This window comes from Staurois parvus, unplaced genomic scaffold (assembly GCF_062004578.1).
Source record: "Staurois parvus isolate SC_StPar_1 unplaced genomic scaffold, SC_StPar_1.0 ptg000096l, whole genome shotgun sequence".
NCBI lineage: Eukaryota > Metazoa > Chordata > Amphibia > Anura > Ranidae > Staurois > Staurois parvus.
Genome location: NW_028317892.1, coordinates 3,748,478 through 3,774,860, shown reverse-complemented (window position 1 = coordinate 3,774,860; position 26,383 = coordinate 3,748,478). Strand labels below are relative to the sequence as shown.

The window sequence follows — 26,383 nt, the reverse complement described above, 5'->3', positions numbered from 1 at the left end:
TGTAAATTAAAGATAGACAGCCATAAGAGATCAACTGTTATGTGCCCAAACAACATATCTGGCAATTTATCCAGGCAAAAATATCTTATTGGTTCCCAAACCCTCTGTTTACATTTTGCTGTGTTTAACCACTTGGCAACTGCATCCTGTAGCTTTACTGCGCAAAAATCATGTGTGTATATATACGTGATCCACGCTCCTGCTGTGCCCGGCAGTGCTATGATTCAGTACAACACCGATCACTCACTAGATCCAGACCAGTGATGTTGACCTGAACCTGTTGATCGGTCGTACTGAATCAGAGGTCTTCCTGTGCCTGTGTTTACATTACCTAGGCACAGGAAATGATGCAAACTTCTCTCCCTGGAGCTCATTCCATTCCAGAGAGAGAAGAAAGCAGATCCAAAGCAGTCAAAACAGCACACTGACACAGTGAAAGCACAACTAGGTCACATTTAACCCCCTGGTCACCCCCCAGTTAACCCTTTCACTGTCCTGTCACCAGTGTCATTAGTACAGTGTACAGATTTTTTTTACTGGTCACTGTATTAGGGTCACAGGTGACTTCAGATAGCGTTAGCATCAATTATCGCCAATCCCAGTTAGCATCAGGGGGTAACCCTTTTTCCATATGGGGTACCACTTATATGTGCACAATTTATATACAAGCGTGCCACTATTTAGATATTTGTACAGTCTTGGAATTTGCTCGTGTGGCACTGTGCGACATTGCCAGGGCTTCCCCAACAGCTTGTAAATACCCGACTTAGAAAGAGGAAGAAAGCCTGCTTGAAAAATGATGAATTGCTCGCAGTGAAGTGGAAGGGCAAACGGGATGTTTTCATCCTGCCTTCCATTTACGCAGACACAACAGTCCAAATTTTCACAGCAGCTGGTGTTGTTGAAAAGCCCCTCTGTGTCCACAACTATAACCTTAACATGTGAAGGGTGGACTTCAAAGACCAGATGATGTAGCCATACTTAGTTTCCCGTAAAGCCAGACGCTGGTACAAAAAAAGTGTCTGTATATTTATTTCAATTGGCTCTCTACAACGCTTTTATGCTTTACAAAGCAACAAAATTAAGTGGATCCTTCCTAAAATTTCAAGAAGAGATCATCACAGCCCTTATGTACCCAGAAGGTGCTGTGGCCCAACCCCCCAACCCAGATGCAGTGAGCTGGCTGCATGAGAGGCATTTTCCTGATGCCATTCCTGGTACCCAACTCAAAAGTTCCCCCCCCCCCCCAAAAAATGACGTTTCTGTAGCAGACATAGGATTAGACGTGACGCCCTCTTTTTTTGTCCCTCCTGTCCTGGCCAACCTGGTCTCTGCCTCAAGGACTGCTTCTGTTGCTACCAAACATTAGTGGAGTATTAGTATAGGGTACACCACAGCACAGTCTAGGAAACATATTTACACAGGGTCTCGATAGATGTTAGCTACTCAGGAAATTGGCTATTGCATTTTGAGAGACCCTAAAATCTGGAAAGTTTTAAAAAAAAGTAAAAAAAAAAGTAAAAAAATAAACATAAAAAATTAAACATAAAAAATCCAAAAATAGTTGTCATTTTATTGAGATAAAGTGGTTGTGAAGGCTGAAGGTTTTTTACAGTCATGCATTCTATACATGAACGTAAAAAACCTTCTGTGTGCAGCAGTTCCCCCAGCCCCCTCAATACTTACCTGAGCCCTATTGCGATCCAGTGATGTGAATGACAGCCTTGGCTGTCCTGGGTCTCTGCCTCTTCATTGGCTGAGACAGCAAGTGGGAGCCATTGGCTCCTGCTGCTGTCAATCACAGCCAGTCAGCCAATGAGGTGAGAGAGGGGGCAGGGCCAAGCTGCGGCTCCGTGTGTGATTGGAAACACAGAGCAGCGGGCGCCCCCATAGCAAGCTGCTTGCTGTGGGGACACCCAACAGGAGGGAGGGGCCAGGAGAGCCTGTGGGGAACCCGAGAAGAGGAGGATCTAGGCTGTTCTGAGCAAAACCACTGCACATTGCAGGTAAGTATAGACATGTTTGTTATTTTCTCTCCCAAAAAATGAACATTTAGAATTGCTTTAATGTTCTATTCTTACTGTGTTTTATTGTTAACCATTTTTTTTTATTGCAGGGATGCCATTCAGCTGCAGCACCAATCTGTTTATTCTGACAGCAACAGGTTGTGCTCTCAGAATATATGCCAGTGCGTGCAGTGCTGCTGGATGAGATGTATCATCTGCCATTAAAAAAAGAACATATATGCCCAAGCATGGGGGCCTGGGGTGACCAGTGAGTGGATCGCTCCTATGATTCGGCATATATATTTCTCAGTTTTTTGGCACGGATTTCAATTTAAAAAGTTGTTGTTCTATTGTTGTTCTATTGTTGTTCTATTGTTACTGTGTTTTATTGTTAACCGTTGTTTTCTCTTCAGGAAGGCCATTCAGCTGCAGTACCAATCTGCTTATTCTGACAGCAACAGGGTGTACTCTCAGAATATACAGCAGTTCGTGCAGCGCTGCTGGATGATATTTCTCATCCGTAGTTTAAAAAAAAGAACATATATGCCCAAGCATGGGGGCCTGGGGTGGTCATTGGGTGGATTGTTCCTATGCTTCTGCATATAATTTTAAAATTATTTCTTGGTAGATATTTCTTCATCCACATTGATCAGTGTGAATGGAAGAATCTGTTTGGTTTCTTTATTTCGTTCGGCCCATGGGCTGAACGAACAAAAAAGAAAATTTCATGTATGCCCAACAGTAGAAGTGGGTCGATACAGGGTGGTATATTCTAATGGTGGGCATACCACACACTTTTTCTGGCAGATATTATTTCTCTTTTTTCATTCAGCCCAAAGGCTGCATAAAAAAAAGAACATACATTATATTGCCAAAAATATTGAGACACCCCTCCAAATCATTGGATTCAGGTGTTCCAATCACCTCCATGGCCACAGGTGTATAAAACCTGTGCCATCACTTTCAAGAAGACCTCCAAGGTATACAGAGATCTTTCTTGTTGACTGAGGCCTAGGAAAGAATGAAGGGAGAACGATATCCTGATTGAGAAGAAAACTAGAAACCACCTTTGGCAAAAAAAAGTCGGTTGAGGTCGCAAGACCACCATGCAAAACCAGAAATGGATCTCTGCAAAAAAAAAGCTGCCAGCTCCGACACCCTTCTCGCAGAAGTGATTGCCACTAGACACAACACCTTACGGGTCAACAGGACCAGTGAAATCTCCCTAATAGGTTAAAATGCTGGTTACTTCAAAACCTCCAAAACCAAGTTCAGGTCCCAAGGACATAAAGGTAACCTGACAGGAGGAGCAAAACGCATTACTCCTTGTAAAAAAGTACAAACCAAATAGTGAAATGCAATGGGCCTCTGTAAAGGAAACAGCTAATGCTGAAACCTGGCCCAACAACTGATTTCTTTTCCAACCCTGATTGAAGAAATGACAGAATCCTACCAATCACATATTTCCGTGGGTGCCATTTCCAGACCTCACACAAGGAAATGTAGGCCTTCCAGGTTCTGTAATAAATGTTCCTAGAGACTACCTTTCTAGTGCTTAACATAAGAGATGAAGGTATTTGATACCCCCCATGGGTCTCAATAGCCATGCCATCTAATTTAGTGACCGTAAAGCAGGGTGCAATATAGGTCCTTGAGCCATCAGGTCTGGCCGACACAGTAGAGACCCCAGACTTTCCACTGCCAGTTTCACTATGTCTGAATACCAGGCCGTCCTGGGCAAGGCCAGAGTAATCACCGGAACTGATTCCACCCAAATCCTGCGCAAGAGATGTGGAAGAAGCTGAATCGGAGGAAAAGCATAAATCAGAGAAAACTGATTCCAAGGAATCACTAAGGCATCTTCCCCTGCCACATGAGAGTCCCTTACCCTGGACACAAAATGGTCAAACTTGTTGTTAAACCTGAATGCCAACAGATCTACATCCAGGTAACCCCATCGCTGGCAGATTGTCACGAAAACCTCAGGATGCAAAGCCCATTCCCCTGGAACCAATTGTCGGTGACTGAGATAGTCAGCCCGCCAGTTCTCTACACCAGAATGAATACTGCTGATAAACTTGGAACAAGCCCAGGTCAGAATGTAATTTACCTCCTCTTGAGCTCTTTGGCTCCTGGTACCACCCTGGTGGTTGATGTATGCCACTGCTGTAGCATTGTTGGACTGATTTCTTACTGGCCAACCCTGAAGAGTGGATGTCCAATACCCTAGGGCGAGCCGAACCGCCTGAAGTTCCAGGACATTGATGGGAAGCATCCTCTCCTGTGGAAGCCATGTTTCCTGAACTGTGGCCTCCTCTAGAACAGCCCCCAAACCCGAGATGCTGGCATCGGTGGTTACCAATTTCCATATCACTGGATCTCCTTTTTTCCAAATTCTAAGACACCAACCACCAATTCAAGCTTTGCAGTACTTCTGGAAACAGAGACATATGACAATTCAGGGCTGGAATCTTTTTGTTCCAAGCTGCCATAATGTTCTTCTGCAGTGGTCTAGAGTGGAACTGTGCATAGGGAACTGCCTCAAACTAAGATGCCATCTTTCCCAGCAACCTCATACAGAGGTGAACTGAAGAATAACTCTTGGCCGTTAAACTGTACTTTCAGGGCACAACATTTCCCTGGAGGTAGAAACACCTTTGCCTTATCCCCATATATTCCAGGCTCTGTAGTGGCTCCAAGGCCGACTTCTCGAAGTTGAGCACTCAGTCCAGCCATTTCAGGATCTAAACTATACAAGCTACTTCCTGCTTCAGACCTAGCATAGACTTACCCCTGAGCAACAGATCATCTAAATATCCTATGATTGATATCCCCTGAGCTCTCAGCAACTCCAATACCAGAGCGAGAACTTTTGTAAACACTCGAGGAACCATGGCCAGACCAAAAGGAAGTTCTACGAACTGAAAATGCTGAGCCCCTACTGAAAAACGCAGAAATCTTTGATGCGTGAGAAATATCGGCACGTGCAGGTAACCTTGATGTCGATAGATGCTAAAATGTCTCATCCTGCAAAGAGGTTACTACTGACCGAACGGATTCCATATGAAAGGACCGGACATTTAGAAACCGGTTTACAACCTTGAGATCCAAAATGGGCCTCACATCCCCATTTGGCTTTGGGAATGTGAGCAGGTTTGAATAAAACCCTAGACTTCTTTCGTCAACTGGAACCTCCGTGATCACCCCCTGGGAAAATAGGTGGTCCAGCGCCTGTAAAGGCCTTTGTCTGGATTCATTGGTACATTTGACCTTAGAAACTGGAGCGGGGGAAGAACCTGAAATTCAAGTGTTTACGATAGTGAAATTGTTGAAATTACCCATTTGTCTTGGATTAGAGCCTTCTAGGCTGTTAAAAAAATCCAAAAGCCTTCCCCCCACCCGAATGAATGAGGACACCCCTTCATAAGGAGGCGGACTTTGAATCTGCTTTAACTGACTTTTGCACCCAGGGTCTCCTTAAGTTCTGACTCTGTGTTCTACCCCTAGAGAATGACACCTGTGTGCGGCAAAATGACTGTCTGATAGCTGAGGACCCAGCCACTGAGGCCCCTGCCCCCTTAACAGTTTCTCCCCATGAAAGGGAAAACCTGCCAACAACTTCTTGCATGGCAGTTCCGCAGACCAACTCTTCAGCCACAAAACCCTGTGCATGTGAACTGATAAGAGGGCCATGCGAGACATTCGCTGAATTGAATCCTTAAGAGCATAAACCGAAAACATAAAGCATGTGGAACATTGTCCAAATCCTCGGCCGAACAATCCCCCTGCCCCCTGCCCTGAAGACCATCCAAGCAACCACTTGACATGGTCAGAATGCCAATATCTGCCACTGCAGGCTGTGTGACAGAACCTGCCAGGTAGAAAGATGCCTTAAGGAGAGACTATAGCTTCTTATCTGTTTGATCCTTGAAGACCTGAACATTATGTACAGGACATCTTATTCAGGGATGAAACAGCAACATTCACTACAGTCATACCCCATTTCTTAAGAAACTTTTCTTCTATGAGATACAAAAAAATTTTTTTTTTCTCAGAACAAAAACCCTATCTGGGTGATCTCAGTCAGCATACATTATCTGTTCGAGGAAAGGATGCACTGGAAAGGCTTGAACATTCTGTGTATGTTTCAAAGAGCCCAAAGAGGAATAAGTAACCTCAGAGGTTTCTACTGGAGGTAGCCTGAAAGCAGAGCGTACCATATCAGTGAGGTTTTGCACCAAAAACTTTTGAGAATGAGATGCAGAAACCGCCTGCTTCTCTTCAGGCTGTGACCCCTCCAATAGAGATTCTAATGTCCGATCTTCCTCCAGTTCCTCATCCTCAGGTTCCACCCATTCCTGCTCCAGGATTGGTGGCTCTAGTGATGGGAACCTCTCCCCCTGTTTAGCACCATGTGAAACACAGGCAATCATCCCTGTGATCTTATCCTCTAACCCTGCTAGGGCTGAAGCAAGTTTGTCCTTGGTTACAAATGCTGACGCAGAAGCACCAGTAGTAGCCACAATGCCAGACAACCACAGTGGCTCAGATTGCCCAGTAGCCTCTGGCCTTTCAGGAGAGGATATCACAGCAGAATTCCAACTAGGCTCCTCAGGACCCGACGGCGGTGCATTAGTGACCCTTCCTGTTGTGCCTCCCCCACTCCGCTTTCTGGAAGACATTACTTCACTAAGCGCTTTAGCCTGTGTACCAAGAAACAGCAACACAGGGACCAATACAAATATGCAAGTAGTGTGGTAAACAAACACTCACTGCGACCGCTGTCCCAGGGCCACCCAAAGGCAACCTTCTGACTGGCTGGCCTACTGTCCCCACCAAGGTGAGTACTCACATACCCCTACTGAATTGCCTGTTCTGTGTCCCAGCCACAGCGTCCAGCAGCAGCAGCCCAGGCCTCTACTGTGCATGATCCTCATGTGCGCAACCATAGAGCGCGCACACACCCTCCCCACGCGTGTGCCCTGCAGCCAGTGGTTGGCAGCATGACCATGCAATCTCCTCCCTCTAGTGGCCTCCTAAAAGAACACAGCCAGACATAATGGCAGGTTCACAGCAAGCACTCCCTGTAATGGTACCCTGGCCTATAGCAGCTGAAATACACCTCTCCTTTCCCTCCAAAACCACAATTTGATTTTAGGAAAATACAGAGGCAGCTTATCAGTCCCGTTTCCGTCAGGTACCAATCTTCACTCATCAATGCAGGCTTTCTTATATAGACCCTCAAGGACTCGGTCCCCTATAAAATGAGCCACTACCGGAAAAACGCCTTGGCCAGTTTCTACTGCACAGGGTTCCATTACACAGGGTCTAGCGCCGTAAGGCTGCATTACAGGCAAAACCCAGAGGAGTCTTCTCTTTATCCAGTGAGGCTCGGGTACCATCCATTTTGGCTAAGAAGTTTTCTGAAGGGATCTGATTAAAGTCCACGATTCCCCAGGAAACCCATCCAGATCTTAGGTATGCTCCTTGGAGCACAAGGAACACTTTTAATGACCTTCCACCTTACAGACACTGGTGAAACAGTTGTGCCATCCTGAAATTTCAGAGAATCTGAAACTGTGATAGGTAGTGAGGAAGTGAAATGAGGAATTTATCCACCATCAGGCTTTCAAAGGGGTCATTGGATTTCAGGCTCCTGTATGCAGCTAGGCTCCCAAAAATGTCTCACACATGTGGTATTCCCATAATCGAGAAGTATCAGAATATATTCTGAAGTGTAATTCCAAATATACCCTTGATACGTGTGAGCAATATATCATTTAAATTACAACTTTGTATAAAAAAAATGCTTTATTCGTCATTTTCTAAAAATTTGTGAAAAAAAAATCTTTCATGGACTCAACATGCCTCTAAGCAAATAGCTTAGGGTGTCTACTTTCTGCAAAGGGGTCATTTGGGGGGTTTTTGTACTGCCCTGGCATTTTAGCACCTCAAGAAATGAGGCAGTCAGAAAGTAAAAGCTGCGTAAATTCCAGTATCTATACCATAGTTTGTAGACGCTATAACTTTCAGACAAACCAAATAATATACACTTACTGAGATTTTTTTTTACCAAAGACATGTAGCAGAATACATTTTGGCCTAAACTTGAGTTTATTTGGATATTTTTTATAACAGAAAGCAGAAAATGTTTTTGGTTTCAAAAGATTCGGTCTTTTTCCGTTTATATCACAAAAAATAAAAATCTCATTGGTGATCAAATACCACCAAAAGAAAGCTCTATTTGTGTGATCGCGCAATTATCAGTTGAAGTAGCGCAGCGCCGAATAGCAAAAAATGGCCTGGTCAGGAATTGGGTTAAGAGAAAGTAGTCTGCATATACAAAGGAACCTTTGCAATGTAACAGCCGATCTACATGATTTTGCCAAGCAGAATGGCCCTGGGTGTACAAAGAAAAAAAAATTCTGGGGTGTACCAAATACTGTAAGGCCAAGATCCAACAACAGTGGTATGAGCAGGGGCCAATGTGAATGGACAATATATATGTAAAGTGCTATGTAAATTGGTTCTATTTAGGCACATATAATAAAATAAATAAATAAATAAATGTGTGGCTCCAGACAGCCTCCAAAATTGCCCCAACAGGGACCACTGCTTCACATATCTACAGAGTGGCCAAAGGATGTTTTATGATAGTACAGCACTATATTTCAGCAGCAGAGTGGGAAGCCTACATATCAAGCTACAATCTTATCATGAAGATTTTTCATGTGCCTTACTAGGTGCCAAATTGAATAAATCTTCATTGCGTTTTTCTCGCTTTTTGGATTTTTCTTTTTATCTTTGCATAACATCACATCGTAGTTATTTTAGAATCCGTGTGGCAGAAGAGACAGGATTGCTAATTATTTGGAAAAGTCTGCCAGCTACCGTATCTGCTTTTCTGTATCTGAATATAGGCAAAACTAAACTGCAGGCTGTTGTCAGCCAAAGTCTTTTTTATATGCATTCTTTAGATATGAACACAAAAATAAATATTTAAAATTGCATTAAAAATTGAAAGAGAACTTGCACTTAATGCATACTGAAAATATAAATCTATTTTTACAGTTTGTTAGGCATCATGCTTCACTGTATAAACTTTTCTTGAACAAATAGCTTCAAATATATGTAACACACTGCACTGTTACTGATTGCAGGATGACAATTAATCGCAAAATGGCAGTGTTCTGCAGTTTAGTTATCCAGCTGTGGACCGACATGTAGCTTTACTGCTACAGGGTGGCAGCTCTGTGCAGAATCATATATATATATTATATATATATATATACTGTATATATATATATTTGTGAGAACTAGCATCAAGCGTAGAGTTTTTAAAGCGCACAGCCACTCGCTTTCTTCTTTTTCAGGGCCATTTTAGCCCAATTTTATTTAAAAGAAGTTCCAGAAATTTCCCTCACAGGGGTTTTCAGCATGTCACTCTTCACAAAACCCCCCCCAGATACAGTATTTAGCCTCCTGGCTTGTAAACACAATTCTGCCACTGTGGCCTTCCACTTCAGGCTCACAGCCATCTCCTGCAGACTCCTTCCTAAATGGCTTTTCTGCACACAGCTAGCAGCCACTTGCACACAGCTAGCAGGCCCTTGCTGCTCTGGCTCCCACCTCTCCTACGTGGAGCTCTCCTTACTCCAGGACAATGACCTCCTGTCTGCCGGGGTGGAGCCCAGAACCATGGTTAGGTCTCTACAAAAAGGCCTGCACACACCTGTACAATCAGTTTGCTTGGGGTTCTCAAAACAGAGACCCAGGGTTGGAGATTTCATCCCTCCCAAATCACTTAGAAATCTCCAGGCCACAGGTCCCAAAACGGGCTGTACAAACCAAAGAGGAAACTGACAAGTTTCTTCTGCATTAAGAGAACTCTCTGGAGCCCCTCAGTTGAGAATCCTGGGTTATCACCGTGGCAGGATACCGCACTGCCACAATATATACGTGATTCTGCTTTTCCGAGTAAGGGGTGCAGGTGACCACCTACCACTGCTGTCATTTGGATCCCTTACTGTCAGGGACCATCACGACGCATGGGTCTACACATGCGTAGGTGTCTGTCAAGACATGCAGGCAGCAGGGCACTAGGACCCAGGCGCACCCGTCGTCTATGACAGTACTGGGCAGGCACTAGGACCTAGGCTGCGCCTGTCAGGTGCAGGGCGGGCTACTTAAACCAGCCCTGAACAGACACTTGTTGCCGAATGGTCTTTGCGTATCCTGTTGCCTGTGTTGTGAGTACTCTGATCTGGATTGTCTGACCTTGTTGCCTTCTCCTGTCCTGACCCCTTGGCTTGCCTGACTCTGCTCCTGGATGCTCCCTTATAGATCTGATCTTCTGGTATTGACCCTGCGTGTGACCCGACTATCCCTTGCCTACCGTCTTGTACCGCACCGACCCGCTAGTTACCGACACGGCCTGTTTGACTCTGATTTTGCTCATCCATCCATCCCTCAGGGATCCCCGGGCTCCCTCACATCAGACTCTTAACCCACAGGAGCCTCTGGCAGACTCCTCTAGCTCTGGTAGAGATACCCGGTAGCTGCGACCTGGTCCCGGAGCACTCCAAGTCCATCCCTACCATCAGGGGCCCTGGTGAACAAGTGCTTCGTTACTTAGACTCCACACTCTGGGGAGGCTCTATCAGGGGACTGATAGAGGTGCTGTCAGGTGGTCCGTTACACTTACATGTCAATCACCATGTACCAGCCAGCGATTCATGGAGCAATTGACAGGATAGAGATCTGTGAAAGTAAACAACACAGATCTCTCCTGTTAGCGGGGATGTGCCGGCTTTTATCTCCCTGCAAAGCAGGGAATAAAAACCAGAATATCTCCTAGTAAAACAGCACACAGTACACAGTAAAAACACTCCGTGGCACACAGTTAACCCTTTGATAACCCCAGATATTAACAGCAAAAAAAGGTGCAGGTTCTGGAGTGGCCATCACTGTCCCCTCTGATGTTAACCCTTTGATTGCCCCAGATGTTAACCCCTTCCTGCCCAGTGTCAATAGTACAGTGACAGTGCTTTATATTAGCACTGATCACTGTATTAGTGACACTGGAGATGTCAGTGTCAGTTAATCAGTTCCCACCCAGTGTCAGTTAGTGTCAGAATGCGTGCCGTACTATCACAGTTCTGCTATAAGTTTCTGATTGCCACCATTACTAGTAAAAAAACAGACTACATTTCCCAGAAGAGCTGGCAAGGGGGTGGGAGCCTATATAATCAAAAGTCCGGGAACTTCCTGGGAGGAAGTAAGGAGATTGTGAGAGGGTGAGGATGTGTGTGAGAAGCTAGTGTGGGACTCAGGTTGGATTGGGTCAACCTGGAGAACTGTAAAGAGAGACTACAGATCACTGGTATCGCTGACAAGCAGGAGAGTCGACTCTGCAGGCTGGCGGATTGTGGTTTCGTCATCAGCATCACTGTGGTTTCGTCATCAGCATCACTTCTTCTTCAGAGGGATTGAGAGGACAAGGGTGCCCCCCAACAGAGAGACCATCTTTCACTCTGCTAAGACTACAGACTGGGTGAGAGGGTCTCATAACCCAGACTATCACAAGTTACAAGTGATTCTGTTGTTTTCAGTTGCTTCAGTTCAGTTTACCTTTCATCACAGTTTGCCACTTTGAGACACAGACTTTCTAGCCCATTCAGTACTGCGGCCTACTGTTTTAGTGTCTCCCCATTGCTCTGAATGCAGGACTCTTGCTGCTGCACGTGTGTCCTTGCAGGCAGGAATACAGTTAGTATCTCATCTCAAGCCTCCTCCGACTTTAAAATTAACTTGCTTCATCAGGCTATTCACCACCTAAAGGGATTCAATTCTACTGAAGTCTACTCCCACCCCTTTCTCAAGTTTAACAATTCCTGCATTCATCTTCTGTGTTAAAGGGACCTTCCCCAGTTTCTTGACATCAGTCAAGGGGGAGTTTCTTTTACTACTGTACCCTTTTCAGGAGATCCTGCTTCCATCCACAAGGACTTCAGCTCTAATGTGAACCAACCAGCGCCACATCAGGCACGCATAAGAAGCAGTTTCTATACTTGGGAGTGATACTAAAGTTGATGTTATAACTTCCAAATTCATCTTGAGATTAAAAACCCTGTTTCTAGTCATTGAGAACCCATAAGTGAGTTAGCCTGGCTTCTCTTTATACTCTATTTCAGCTCACTTTGGGAAAAAACGTCTCAATGCTGGAATGTTTAAACTCTCCCACAGGACAACTGGGTCTATTTATAGTGGTACTGTGTATGTTACTTTCGACTATGTTTTCCAGAGTGATTATGTTTTGTACACACCTGCCATTGTTTCTTTTTTGCTTGCATTACTTTTACTCTTCTTCAATACAATTAAAACATTAGTTCACGTTAAACTGTGTGATTGTTCTGGTGTTTCACAGCCCGGGGGTTCTCCTGTTAAAGGGTATATGATGGTCTCAGCAAAGGTTGTGCTCCAAATCAGGCTCAGAGTAAACAGAGGACCCAAAATACTCAGTGGCTCCTAAGAGGGTAGCATTACATATATAGGTTGGAAAGTTTTTTACCTGTAGATTCTGCCAGTAACAGCACTTTCTGTTGCACACTGTCAATGCTAAGCCACTGCCTTGCAAATAGGAGTACCATTGTCAGTGCACTTCTTTAGTTGACCATTATTCAGCTTATCAGGTAGACAGCCCAATGGGCAGCTATAGGAGCTTGCATATCAGGCTGACAACATGTCTGCTAATTGCAAGGCAGTAGCTGAGAGATGTCAGCCTGCAACAGTAAGTGCTGTCACTGGCAGGAAGGCAGGTAAGAAACTTTGCAACAGATTTACAAAAATGATTTGATTAAGGAACTATATACAGTGAGGCACAAAGCCAAACATAGCGAAAAATATATTTTGGGTTTATATATTCTTTAACCCTTTTGCTGCTGCAGAACTATTATGTGTGGCTGGCATGTAAACAGATTCCTAGCTGCTATATATTGATTATATTTTTACTTCTGGCAGCCAGCATTCACAGTGATTTGGGCAGCTATAAACCTGCCCAGTCTCTTTTAAAAACTTGTAATTGAGTTAACAACCACCCTCCTTGCCATGTGTCCTGGTCCCAAGATGGAGAGTGGCAGGCAATCAGTGAACATACGTTTGCTGATCCCCCCTTTGAAGTACATGGAATCCTTCAGCTCTGAGCTTCCCCAAGTTCAGAGCTGTCAGACCACAGCTGCTCTGGTCAGGGAAGAAGCACAGTCTTATATACCCCTTGAGATTAATTTACTGGAAAGTGCACAATCTAGTGCAGCTGTGCACGGTAGTCAATCAGCTTCTAACAGGTTATTCAATTAAGCTTTGACAAAAAAATATGCAAGCTGATCGGATTCCATTCCAAGCTGCACCATATTTTGCACTCTCCAGTTTTAGTAAATCAACCCCCTTGCGTCTCCTTAAAGAGAACTTTAATGATCAGTGCCCTGATGATCAGTGCCCAGCAGTGCCACACACCAGTGCCCAGCAGTGCCACCCAGAAATTGTGTCCATCAGTGCCCAGCAGTGCTTCCCATCAGTGCCACCCATCAGTGCCTGTCAGTGCTGTCAGTCAGTGTCACCCATTAGTGCTGCCTATCAGTGCCCATCAGTGATGCCTATCAGTGCCCATCATTGCTGCATATCAGTGCAGCACCATCAGTGCCTCCTCAACAATGCCCACCAGTGCCAGCTCATTAGTGCCACCTCATCAGTGCAGCCCAGGGGCGGACTGACCATTTGGAAACTCGGGCACTGCCCGAGGGCCCGGGGTCAGTAGGGGGCCCTATGAGATGCCCCTGGTACCTTTTTCATAGGCTTTTTTGAGTTTGGGCAAGGACACAGGGGCCCCATGATCCCCTATTGCCCAGGGGCCCCATGAGTTGTCAGTCCGCCCCTGGTGCAGCCTATCAGTGCCCATCAGTGCTGCCTATCCATAACACCTCATCAGTGCAGATCAGTGCTGCCTATCAGTGCAGCCTCATCAACGCACATCAGTAAAGGAGAAAAACACCTGTTTGCAAAAATTTATAATAGAAACAGAGAAAAACTTTTTTTTTCCAAATGTTTTGCTCTTTTTTTGTTTATAGTGCAAAAAATAAAACACCCAGTGGTGATTAAATACCACCAAAAGAAAGCTCTATTTGTGTGAAAAATATGATAAAAATTTAATATGGGAACAGTGTTGCATGACTGCGCAATTGTTATTCAAAGTGTGAAAGCTGAAAATTGGCCTAGGCAGGAAGGGGGTAAAACTGCCTGATAGGCAAGTGGTTAAAGTGTGTCCACCTATGTGATAGATGTATGAACAGCAAGGAATCAAACTGGCTGAAGCAAATTTGTTAGACTTCCTGTACACCAGTATTGCTAAATGGTTAGACCCTGAGTATAACACAGTCTGAAGATTGGTTCTTCTGCTGGCTTAGTTGAGGCCCTTATGTTGGCATTCAATGCAAAGTGCCATCTCTTTAAATTGTGGAAAGAACAGGATAGTTCCTTTCAAGAGGTAGTTGTTGTTACCATCCGTTCACTTTAAAATATGAAGTGGTTGGCAGGGGTCACTTTAAGCTATAGAGTTCTTGGCAAGAGCCACTTTAAGGGGGAGAATTGTGGGTGTAGTTCACTTTAAAAGGTGAGTTTGTACTTAAACAGCCAAAGCAGCCTATTTAAATGGCCTGGGCTGGAGTTGATGCAGCTACAGGGAAAAGATTCTGCCCATCAGGGAGCAAAGGGTTAACTCAGTTCAACAACCTACGGGCAGTGACCACAATGGCAGGCAAGGAATGGCAGCTTGCAGCAATAAATGGCAATGGTACATTTGTCTCTAATAAAAGGCCAATGTTGAAGAATGTTTATAGCTTTGATAGCCTTGCTGGCAACAAGAACTAAAGGTAGCTGGTAGCAACAATGCATGGGTCAACGACCCTCTCACCCGGTCCTTCTGCAACAATCCAAAGAAGAAACAGTTATCCTGCAGTGGGGCTGCCCTTTTAACTAAAGATGCAGTTGTGGCTGCTGTGACTCACATACTCCCGCAGCTGATAGGTCTTCTCAGGACAGCCCTTTACTCACGGTGTCTGGATTCTCAGCTTCCCCAGCTATACTGTTGACTAGGTCTGGTCAAGAGCAGTGCAGCTTGGCACAAACTCTCACACACTCCTTCCACTTGCAACGTCTCTCATTATCTCCCCATGTCTTCCCAGGTTTTTCCTTTAATATCCTCTTGCCAATTGGTGATTGCTCATGGATTCTTTAGTTCAACTTCAGCTTTACTGCTTCAGCTCTACTTTCAGCCTACAACTCTTAGCAGCCTCTAGATAACCGTATTGAGGCTATGGCAAGTAAAAGTCCTGAATACCTCCATCCTGAGGACAAAAAAAGCTCTGCATTCTCAGTAACAATGCATAGTGTTACATATATATATGTTGTACTTGGCAAATCTGCTGTAGACATGTGCAAGCAATCCTGGATATCATAAACTCTTACCCATGCACCAGGGGCGGACTGACAACTCATGGGGCCCCCGGGCAATAGGGGATCATGGGGCCCCTGTGTCCTTGCCCACACTCAAAAAAGCCTATAAAAAAGAAACCAGGGCATTTCATGGGGCCCCCTACTGACCCCGGGCCCTCGGGCAGTGCCCGAGTGCTCGAATGGTCAGCCCGCCCCTGCCATGCACAGATTTTTGCTTTCCTAAAGTAACTTTAACCTTCTAAAATACTAGGAGTGTAATAATAAAAAAAAATTGCATTTGTCCATAGTAACTGTCCACGTAAATTAGTTCTGTGGCATTGGGGCAAATTTAAATGTTTTCAGGCTAAATTCTCTACAGATCTACTGTTATTTTTTCAAAAACAGTATTATTGCGAAAAATACATCATTATGACTACCAAATGGTGGTGAGTATCATAGGAAATATGTCTAGTGGCCATAATATCATATTAAACTTAAAATGTGGTCTAATCCTTAGCCCAATAATAGAAAAAATAATATGTTTAAATCAATAAAAAAAAAAAAAAAATGAACACAACACATTGTTTAAACATTCACAGTTTAGTATATGAACCCTTATTTTTTAAAATTGAAAGAACATTTTGTAGCAGCAATAATGTCCACCAAACATTTCCTGTTGCTGCTTGTAGGGCAGACGGGTGACATGCCATCCATGTTCCCCTCCTTGTTGGGCGCCAGGTGTGGGTCACATGGGTTCTTCTGGGCTATGCTGGGCACCTTGGACAAGGTCACAGCCTTGCACATGGGGTACCTTTACTTAGTGGCATACACTGTGTACACTTAACAATAAACTGTACTCTAGTTAACTCTCTCGTCCCCATGTCAATGTACACTGTACTGTCTCTGTTGTATTTAAGAGGGACACGCCCACTCCATCTGTCTAGCATATCTCTGCTACCTCACTACCAGTAACGGAATGGGGCCCTACCGAGCACCAATAATGATTGGATTATGCAAGTAGAACAAGGTGGTTTTACAAATTGTTACACGTAAGGTCATGTACTTGGGCAATCAACATCTGCCTTGACACAATTCATGGTGATTGGACAAAAACAACCCATGTAGATTTTGTTGTTGGCACACACTACAAAAGAGGAAGCTGGTTGGATTAGTAGTGGAACATCTTCCACATTGAAGTACAACTCCAGTTAATTGTGACTTACTATTAGTAGCTATACATCCACAGCATAGGACTTGTGTGGTCTTGCACCAGACAAAGGCCAAATAGGTCCAACCCATTGTGCTGCCTCCACTGTGCTGTGTGTGAATAAAAGGAAGAATCCTTATAGTAAAGTCAATCATCAACAGCATATTTCTTGCTATTAGATTGCTATTACCAAGTTTTAGATGGGTTTTCCATGGAACTGAACAGGGTTCAAGCCACAAAAGGATCAGGGATAAGGTAAAGGAAGGAAATAGTTCTGAAGCGATGCTGTGTGGTGCCAGACAGGGAGCACAGTGGAGATCACCTGAAAGGAAAATTTAAGCTATGCCCTATAACAAAAATACTGGGAGCCCTGAGAAGTTTATGTGCTTTAACAATCCTTGGTTTTAGAAGCTAAAAGGTGCTGCCAAGAAATTAGCTAACAAAGCTAAAACAAATAGTGAAAAGCAAAATGATCAAGTTTTATTTTTTTAAATTAAAGAGAGACAGCTTAAGTACCTGGACTTGTGCTGATATTAGTCTAACACCTGCTTGTGATGGTTAGGTGCTTGGGATATCATTCAAAATTCACTAAGAGGTACTGTAGACCAACAGTTTATCTCCTACAGACTTGCATTTTGCCTGCTTCATGCTGTTTTTGCATTCCTATAGACTTATATGGCAATGCAAAGGCTGCTTAAAGCAAGTACAAGTCCACAGAAACAGATCCTCCAACCACAGTTATCAAACATTATTTATTATAAGTGCTAACAAATATCAACACCCAGGGAAAGATCTTTCCAATGGGGACATGACAAGGACAACACTTTTTAGGAATTTGTCACTCTAAATTTTTGGTTGCTCTATTGTTTTAAAGTGTTACTAAGCATGCTTGTTATACTTATTGTGGAACCTAAGGGGTTAATCCTCTGCATTGTGAAAAAAGGATGTTTGAACCTGTCTTCTCTGATTCTCCCCTTCTTACACAGTCCCCAATCCATCTGCTGATAGAACAGAGTCTTGGGGGCAAGCTGCACATGCTCAGTTTGGTGTTGTGCATTGCTACAGAGGTTTTTTTCACTTTGGCTCTGTGCTGACTACATGCACCCTCCCATCAGCGCTGCTCAGACAGAGGATCAGGGATCCTGCAGCCTCATAGGAAAATCAGGGGAGAATGAAAACTCCTCCTACGAGCTTTAACCAGTGCTCTGCTGAACACTGATAGAAGTCCCAAGACTGCTGTAACTGCTGATGAGAAAAGGTATTTAGCAGTTTATATTTAGTAAAATAATTGCATTTCCATGTTCTGTGTACTGTGGGAGGCCAGATTTAATGAATGCAGGGTCATGGGCTTAGTAACACTTTAAAGGCTATTTATTGTAAATATTACATAGAACTGTGCATGTTACAGAGTTGTATACAGGAACACTTTGTTTTGATGATAGCGTTTTCCTATCTGTGACCCCATCCAGATATTGACTACTTGAATAATACATTCCATCACTATACAGTATTGCACATTACAGCTGAACATAAAAAAGGCTTTTACATGACCATAGCTGCAGTTTCTATAAATGGTACCCAATTCTGTCGGCTGTTGCTAATAAAAGTATCTGAAAAATAAAAATGATTTTAAAAGTGCAATCAGGAACGTGCTCACCAGGCATGATAAAGCTTAAGCCATTAAGCTGATGGATAATTGCAAATCTCATTACACATTGCCAAACGGTAGATCAGGGGTCTCCAAACTTTCTAAACAAAGGGCCAGTTTACTGTTCTTCAGACTTTAGGGGAGCCGGAGTGGCCAGTGGGCATAAATTCCCCAGTGTCAGTGGGAGTAAACAATGTCTCGGGCTTGGAGAAGGAGTAGTGCCCCATGACTGATATTAGTGGGAGGAATAGTGTCCCATCATTGGTATCAGTGGAAGGAATAGTGCCCCATGACTGATATTAGTGGGAAGAATAGTGTCTCATCATTGGTATTAGTGGAAGGAATAGTGCCCCATCATTGGTATCAGTGGGAGTAATAGTACCCCATCATTGGTATCAGTGGGAGGAATAGTGCCCCATCATTGGTATCAGAGGGAGGCATAGTGCCCCATCATTGGTATCACTGGGAGTAATAGTGCCCCATCATTATTATCACTGGGGGCAATAGGGCCTAATTGTTTATATCAGTGGGAGAAATTATGCCCCATTGCTGGTGTCGTGGGAGGAATGGTACCAATCAATGGTGTCATTGGTAGGAAAAATTCCCCACTGTTGGTGTCAGTAAGAGAAATGGTTCCCCACTGTTGATGTAATTAGAAGGAATACTGCATCCTTGTTGGTGTTAATGGGAGGAATAGTACCCCAAAGGGCAAGCAAAGGGCCACAGTTTGGAGACCCCTGTTGTAGATGGTAATAATGCAGGAGCTATTATCTCCCAAAGAACCAGAACACCAGATTAAACAGTGACAGATCTATCTAGACTGCAGTAACAAAGTGGTAAATAATTTAGTAAAGATAATGTGATTAATTGGTGTAGTGCTTTCCTTGCACAATACATCATCTCTCAGCTGAGACAAGGGAGAGACTGCACCTGTTCCCTAGAACCCCAGGTGTGTTTGTTGGTTATGCTATGCAAACCATGGTTGCTCCATATGTCCAGATAAGCAGCATGTGTCATAGGCATTAACAATGTAAAAAAGATGAATAATTTAAATGGCAAGACAAAAAAATGAATGCATTGTTCTTTATGAAAGATGGACAAGATAAGAAGAGCAGAAGGGAAGTAAATATAAACTGATTAAAGAGAACATTCTCTTCTTGCTATAATATGTAATAACTTAAATGCCTTTTTTTTGGAAGTTTGATTTAATGTATCCATCAGATTTTGAAGGGGCTCCTGCCTTTCTTATGCTACACTACATTGACCGTGTTATATCCACCTAACAAGGTCCATTATGCCTAAGCAAACATGGTTTAACAGCCACCTCCTTAGCAACAATAAAAGAACATGGAGAGCTTGTCTGAGTAAACCAAAGCAGACAGATGAATAGCTGTTGAAGCAGCAAACCAATTTTTAACTCTATATCCATTTGTATGCATGAGTCCTAATATGTTCAACTCAAAATGTCAAAATGAAAGAAGAATAGAAAATAGAGAACCTTCATTTTTTTGACATTATCAGACAGATTTTACCAATCCACTCAAATCACTTACATAAGTACGAAGATTTCGAGCACAGACAAGGCCAATAGCACCATTTTCCTCTGGACCGCAGATAATCAAAACAGTTGGTTGCTTCTTAGGAAGAGTTTTCAGTGGGTACACCTGGCAAAAAAAAAAGGAAAATAATTATTATCCCTGTGGAATACAACAATGTGTTTTTGAGGGAACTTGTGACCTTTTTGATACCATTCAGTTAATAGGCTCACTAAAAACCATGTCGCATTGGTGATCCTGTCACTGTCAGCAAAATGTTAGCAATAGGAGATAAAGAACAGGAGGAGCTATCTATTCCAAACATTGGGCATCTGGGTGCATCCTATGTTATGGATTATTTTTCTATGATAGTTTAGGAGGATAGCAGATGGTGCTATGTGCTATATTTATTAGATAACGTTGATTTCAGTCCCTATAAATGCAATCTAAGGGGTTGACTTATTAGAGACTGAGTAATATTGTGCTATCATTGGGAACATGTAACTGATTATGGGGTATCCTTTCAATTAAATTTAGTATTACATCTAAAATGAAACATATTCCCAGTACTGATAAATATTCAGGAGCTTTGAGGACAATGTTGAGTAGTCCCCCATTTTTGCTGTTATATACATCATATCAGGGGCAGACTGACAACTCATGGGGCCCCCGGGCAATATGGGATCATGGGGCCCTTGTGTCTTTGCCCAAACTCCAGAAAACCTATGAAAAAGGTACCAGGGGCATCTCATGGGGCCCCCTACTGACCCCGAGGCCTCGGACAGTGCCCGAGTTTCCAAATGGTCAGTCCACCGCTGCATCATATGTTATTATACAGTCAGGATCCTTACCTGCAGGTAATCTGTACATAACTGAGGAAAGCTGTCTGAGGTTTTGGAGCACTGACAAAAAGTAATGTCCCTTATTTCTAAAATATCTTATAATGTGCCCCATTTTACTCTTATGTACATGGATGTAATAGGATACAAAATAGTGTTTATTTTCTCACAGCCCTCAATTGCCTTGGGCAAATATCATGCCTATTTAACCTGTGGCCTTCATTGGGAATTGGATAGGCGTTATTCTTTTCCACATGAGAACCTGATATATAGGGATATAAAGGGATCACAGTCTTTACCAAGTAACTACAGATGGGTTAGTTTAACTTCTATAGTTGGGAAGACATTAAAGAGAATAATAAAAGAACACAGAGAAGTTTTCGCAAAATTTTTTTTTAAGGCAATAGCCAGCATAGATTCACGAAGGACCAACATTTTCAAACAAATCTGATTTCTTTTTATGAGGAAGTAAGCAAAAACGTAGATAAAGGAGTGGCTGTGGATATAGTATACTTGGATTTTGCCAAAGTGTTTGACACAGTTCCCCACACACAGCTAATGTGGAAATTAAAGTCTACTGGCTTAGATTCAGTTTATGACTGGATAGAAAACTGGCTAAAAGTCCTTATCCAGAGAGTAGTGATTAATGATTGATATTCAGAATGGTTTAAGGTTATTCATGTTGTACCCCAAAGTTCTGTGTTGGGACTCTTACTTTTTAACATATTTATAAATGATATAGGGTCTGAGATTAAAAGTACCATTTCAGTGTTTGCAAGCTATGTAGTTGAATTATGTCCTTACAGTATGTCTCCAACTTACAAGCCGACATCAATACACTACTTCATTGGGCAACTATGTGGCAAATGAGGTTTAATGTTGGTGTAGCGCTACCCCAGGAGAAGCTGCTGGTTAAGATGGTTCCTCTGTTTCTGGCCTCGACCTTCCTAAACATCTCAGAGCCTCTGACTCACCACAGTACCACAAACAAACCATATCACAGAAAAATTCCTGACAGTAACACCAGTACCCAACTATAATGCTAAATTTAAAGTGGAGATCCACTCAAAAGCAGAAGCTTTTGTCTCCTCCCCCCCTCCACTGCCATATTTGGCACCTTTTGGGGGGGGGGGCAGGTACCTGGTTTTCACAGGTTTTGACAGCTGCCCACTCCCAGTTTGCAGCGGCAAAGCGAGCCGAAAGTTCGGCCCCCTCCTCCCTCCCACAGTCCCCTGGGAACTTTCACAGGTCCCAAAGACTGTTGGACCAATTAGGAGGTGCAGCTCAACTCACGTATGTGTAGTGGGCACCAGGCTGTGAAGTCACAAGCTGTCACAGCCTGGTGCCCACAGTTGAGATGCCGACGCTGTGGAGGAAAGAAAGGGAGAAGGGATGGTGTGGGTGCGAACATTACTGGACTCTGAGACAGGTAAGTGTGTGTTTACTAAAAGTCAGCAGCTATAGTTTTTGTAGCTGCTGACTTTTAATAAACACAAAACGGCTTTAAAGAACACAAGCATCAAATCAATTGATAAAAAAAGAAATGTAATATATTGTCTTAAAATAAAGTTGGTAAAGGCAGGTAGAGATAAAAGGTGAAATGAATAATAATGATAATAATACACTTAGTATACAGAATATTTAGCAATAAGGACAAGGTATAAGGTTACGCTTGCCGTCTAGAACACCCTAAACAGTTACAATGCCTCCTGAAGTGTAGCAGTGAGCAGTAAAGTACATGTACTATAAAATACTGGACCTATACTGACAGAGTGTACTAATGGTGGCTATGCTAGGTATAAAACCATCTGGTAAGCACAGGAAGTAGTTCTTCTGCCGGCTATACATTGGGGCCTTTAAGAAGCGTTAGTGTACTTAACAAGAGTCTTGATGAACCTGCATACAGTTAAGAATTTCTATAAGGACAGTAAAGCCTTTGTATGATGCAATGTAAATATGGGACAGGTGCGTCAGATGTAGCGGCAGTTCAGAATAGCGGTGGTATGGAGCTGGTAGAGGTGTAGTGTAAGTCTCGGATGAATGTGGTATGAGCTAGGTCAGAGGTAGGCAACCTGCGGCTCTCCAGCTGTTGCAGGACTACAAGTTCCATCATGCCTCTGCAAGTCATAGCTGTAACTGTCAATTTTGCAATGTCTCATGGGAAATGTAGTTCCACAACAGCTAGAGAGCCGCAGGTTGCCTACCCCTGAGCTAGGTGTACTTGGCATCCTGCTGTCAGCAACTCAATACCTAGCAGTGTAATATATGGGCCAATAACCCTCTCACCAGTCCCCAGGATACAGCTGCGGTGGAAGGAGCCACCTCAGTCTCTCCCCGAAGCATCCAGATAACAGCGGTGATTGCAAATGGTGGTTCCAGCCTCTCTAGGTTTGGATCGCAGGTGCTCCTGGTGCAGCTGGCGATGCACTTCAACCAGTGTCTCAAACATAGGGTAGCAGAATCAAGTCCCCTCTACAGCCAGGCCTTATGGTGAGGGAGAGCAAATGGACAGAGGTCTTTACCCCTCTGGATCCTGGGTCCAAACTTTTCCAGCCAGTGTACTGTAAATCCTCCTCCAGCTCCTAATGAATCTCTGAGTCTACCTGGATTTGTAGTTCAGGAAGTCAATTTCAGCATTATAGAGTTGCCATTTTGGACTACATCTCCTATGATCCCAAGTGCTCTGCAATATATTCATTGGGATTGCTCAGCTAGCTCTCCTTTTCCCTGATTGGTCCTTTGCTCTGCTGCCAGGAAGGGAAAAGTGAACAGAGGGAGAAGTCTCACACATTGCCACAGCACAGCCAGCATGAGAAGAAGATTTTATACAAGCTGCTCTGGCTCCCAACCATGGCTGTTAACTCAGCAATGTGGGAGGGACAAAGAGGGAAGACAGTTCACAGCATGGTCATCACTCCTCTGACTCTCCCACCACCCGCAGCAGTGGGGAGCACAAGACATTTGGCCCTTGGCTACACTTATAAATGTAATTACAAAGTTATGCACTTGGGGACTAAAAACATGCATGCATCATACAATCTAGGAGGAGAACAGCAGGGGGAGTCAGTGGTGAAGAAGAATCTGGGTGTTCTGGTAGATTACAATAATAAAAGGTATACCCTGAGGAAGTCACGTGATCATGACGCAACGCGTCGGTACGTCAGTTCCGGAGACGCACTTCCGGTTGGACGCCATTTTGGGCTTGGTATGAAGATCCATGCAGTACACCCATATTAAGTGGTGGCAATGCTATTTTAACTACTATATCATGTGAGTGGGAAATTTTCCTTTATCTTTTGAAGTTTAATAAACATACTACACTATGGAGGATGCTCTTTGCTTATGTTTTTGACGGTTTGGCTCTGATGGGAATGTGACCTGAGAGTATTAATTGAGAAGGATCCTATGCAACATCTTTATCTGGACGAGGCCTGTTCGCTGGGACAGTGGTGAGAGTTATAAGGGGAGCTTGCCCTTGTGGTCATTGCTTGGAGGTGAGGGGGCATTTCTGCTATTTAGGATTCCTGTCACCTATTCTGAAGATCACCTTATCACGAGCACCAGTCTATTGGCTTGCAGTTATTCTGTGTTTTTGGACGTTTATACTGGTTACATGCACCTGTGCGTTGGCATATAGTGCTTTCTGGACATTTATGTTTATGCATATTTATGTATTGTAGTGTATGGGACTGTTTGTATCATTCACTACTGGCATTGGTCACATTGTGTTGTGTTTTTAACCCCTGAGGGGTCATGTAATTTTCTATTATCAGTCCCTTATGTGGACAGGGGGAGGCTGGCGTGTGTGTTTTTTCCATCAGGAAAAGGGCACTTTTATGGCTGCAGGTATTACCTGTTTCACTTTTAGCAGCACTTTATGAGATCCGATTGGATCAGCACACTGAGTGTTTACTATACTCATATACACATGTCACGTGATGAACGTATTTTAGTTTTTATATGTTTTATATGGTTTATTTTATATGTTATTATTTCCTGTATTTTGCACATTATTGCTAGCGCTTCACCATTTCTTTTATAATTACATTTTACCTAGTGAAGTCAGGTCAGGTGATAGCAGCTTCTCGGTAGTTTTCCATTTAAACGCAGGAGGTTTCATATATCACTGGTAGATTACAGACTTAATAATAGGATGCAATTCCAAACTGCAGTTTCTGAAGTCAGCAAAATATTTTGTTGAATTAAAAGAGGAATAGACTCCAGAGAGAGAAATCATACTGTCCCTCTACAAATTATTATTAAGACCTCATCTGGAAAATGCAGTTCAATTCTGGGTACCAATTCACAAAAAATCGGATATCAGAGAACTGGAAAAAGTGCAGAGAAGTGTAAACAAACTGATAAGTGGCATGGAAGGGCTCAGCTACGAGGAAAAATTAGCTGAACGGATATGATGAACATGTATAAAAACATAGGTGGTCCATATAGTGAACTTGGTGTAGAGGTATTCACTTTCAGGTCATTACAGAGAATAAGTGGGCACTCCTCACATCAGGAAAAGAGATTTAACCTTTGTATATGGAAAGGTTTCTTCACAGTAAGAGCTGTGAAAATGTGAAATAGACTCCCTCAAGAACTAGTTCTGGCCAGCTCAGCAGATTGTTTTAAGAAAGAGCTAGATGCATTCCCAAATGCAAAAAATATAACTGGATACTAATTTTTAGAGGTAGTTGATCCAGGGAATATTCAATTTTAGAGTTAGGTCGACAGTATACAGAGGGCCCTTGATGCAGGACTGTAGCTTACGCATGTATTTGCAAATGTGTGCAAACAAAACCCTCTGTTTTTAATACAAACTGTTGGACAGGGCCAAATTGGTTGTTTTGCAGCTTGGCTGGTAAGTGTTGCAGGGAAATCCTTTGTTTGTGATGTGTATTGCCCTTCCATGTGTACCTTACCTGGCTAAATTGGATGCAGGGACGCACTAGATGCCTTTGCTGTCATTTTGGTATAGATGGGAGTCACATGTATCCCTGTTCCTTTAAGGAGGGATGGGCTCCTCCAGGCACCCCAGACCTTAACCTATCCATTGATATACGTGCTCCTACTATGGAAGCTTTGGGAATGTTAGGGTTAGGTCCACAGTATACAGAGGACAGTTGACGCAAGACTGTTGCTTACGCATGTATTTGCAATGTGTGCAAACAAACCCCTCTGTTTTTAACACAAACTGTTAGACAAGGCCAAATTGGTTATTTTGCAGGCTGGCTGGTAAGTGTTGCCAGGAAATCCTTTGTTTGTTTGAAATGCGCATTGCCCTTCCATGTGCACCTTACTGCTAACGCTGGTTATAGGTTGGGATGGTTTCCATTCTTTGTGCAATATCCAATTGCCTCCTGGGGGATCAGGAAGGAATTTTTCCCCTACTGGAGCATATTGGATCATGCCTTATTTTTTTGCCTTCCTCTGGATCAATTATGGGTTTCTATATGTGTAATTTTTATTGGTTGAACGGATGGACTAGTGTTTTGTTCAACCTGACTATGTAACTATATAGACAATCAAGGTAATTATCTTAATATAATCATTATATCAGTGATGCCTTATATATGTTTTTTCAAAATTATAGTGATTATATGTTACTGTGATACAGAAGCATTGGATCACTTGATACTGCACTCCTGAGTTCTGAGTTGGACGGT

The 26,383-nt window shown here is 43.3% G+C and overlaps 1 protein-coding gene across 2 annotated transcripts in view; it reads right to left on the bottom strand.

Moving 5' to 3' along the window:
* Positions 1 to 26,383, bottom strand: part of YJEFN3 (YjeF N-terminal domain containing 3) — a 209,414-nt gene that overhangs the window by 51,167 nt on the left and 131,864 nt on the right. For both annotated transcript variants that reach the window (XM_089670836.1, XM_089670837.1), the window contains exon 3: positions 19,900 to 20,010. In XM_089670836.1, coding sequence (XP_089526962.1) covers positions 19,900 to 20,010 — 111 coding nt within the window. The remainder of the gene's footprint in view (positions 1 to 19,899; positions 20,011 to 26,383) is intronic.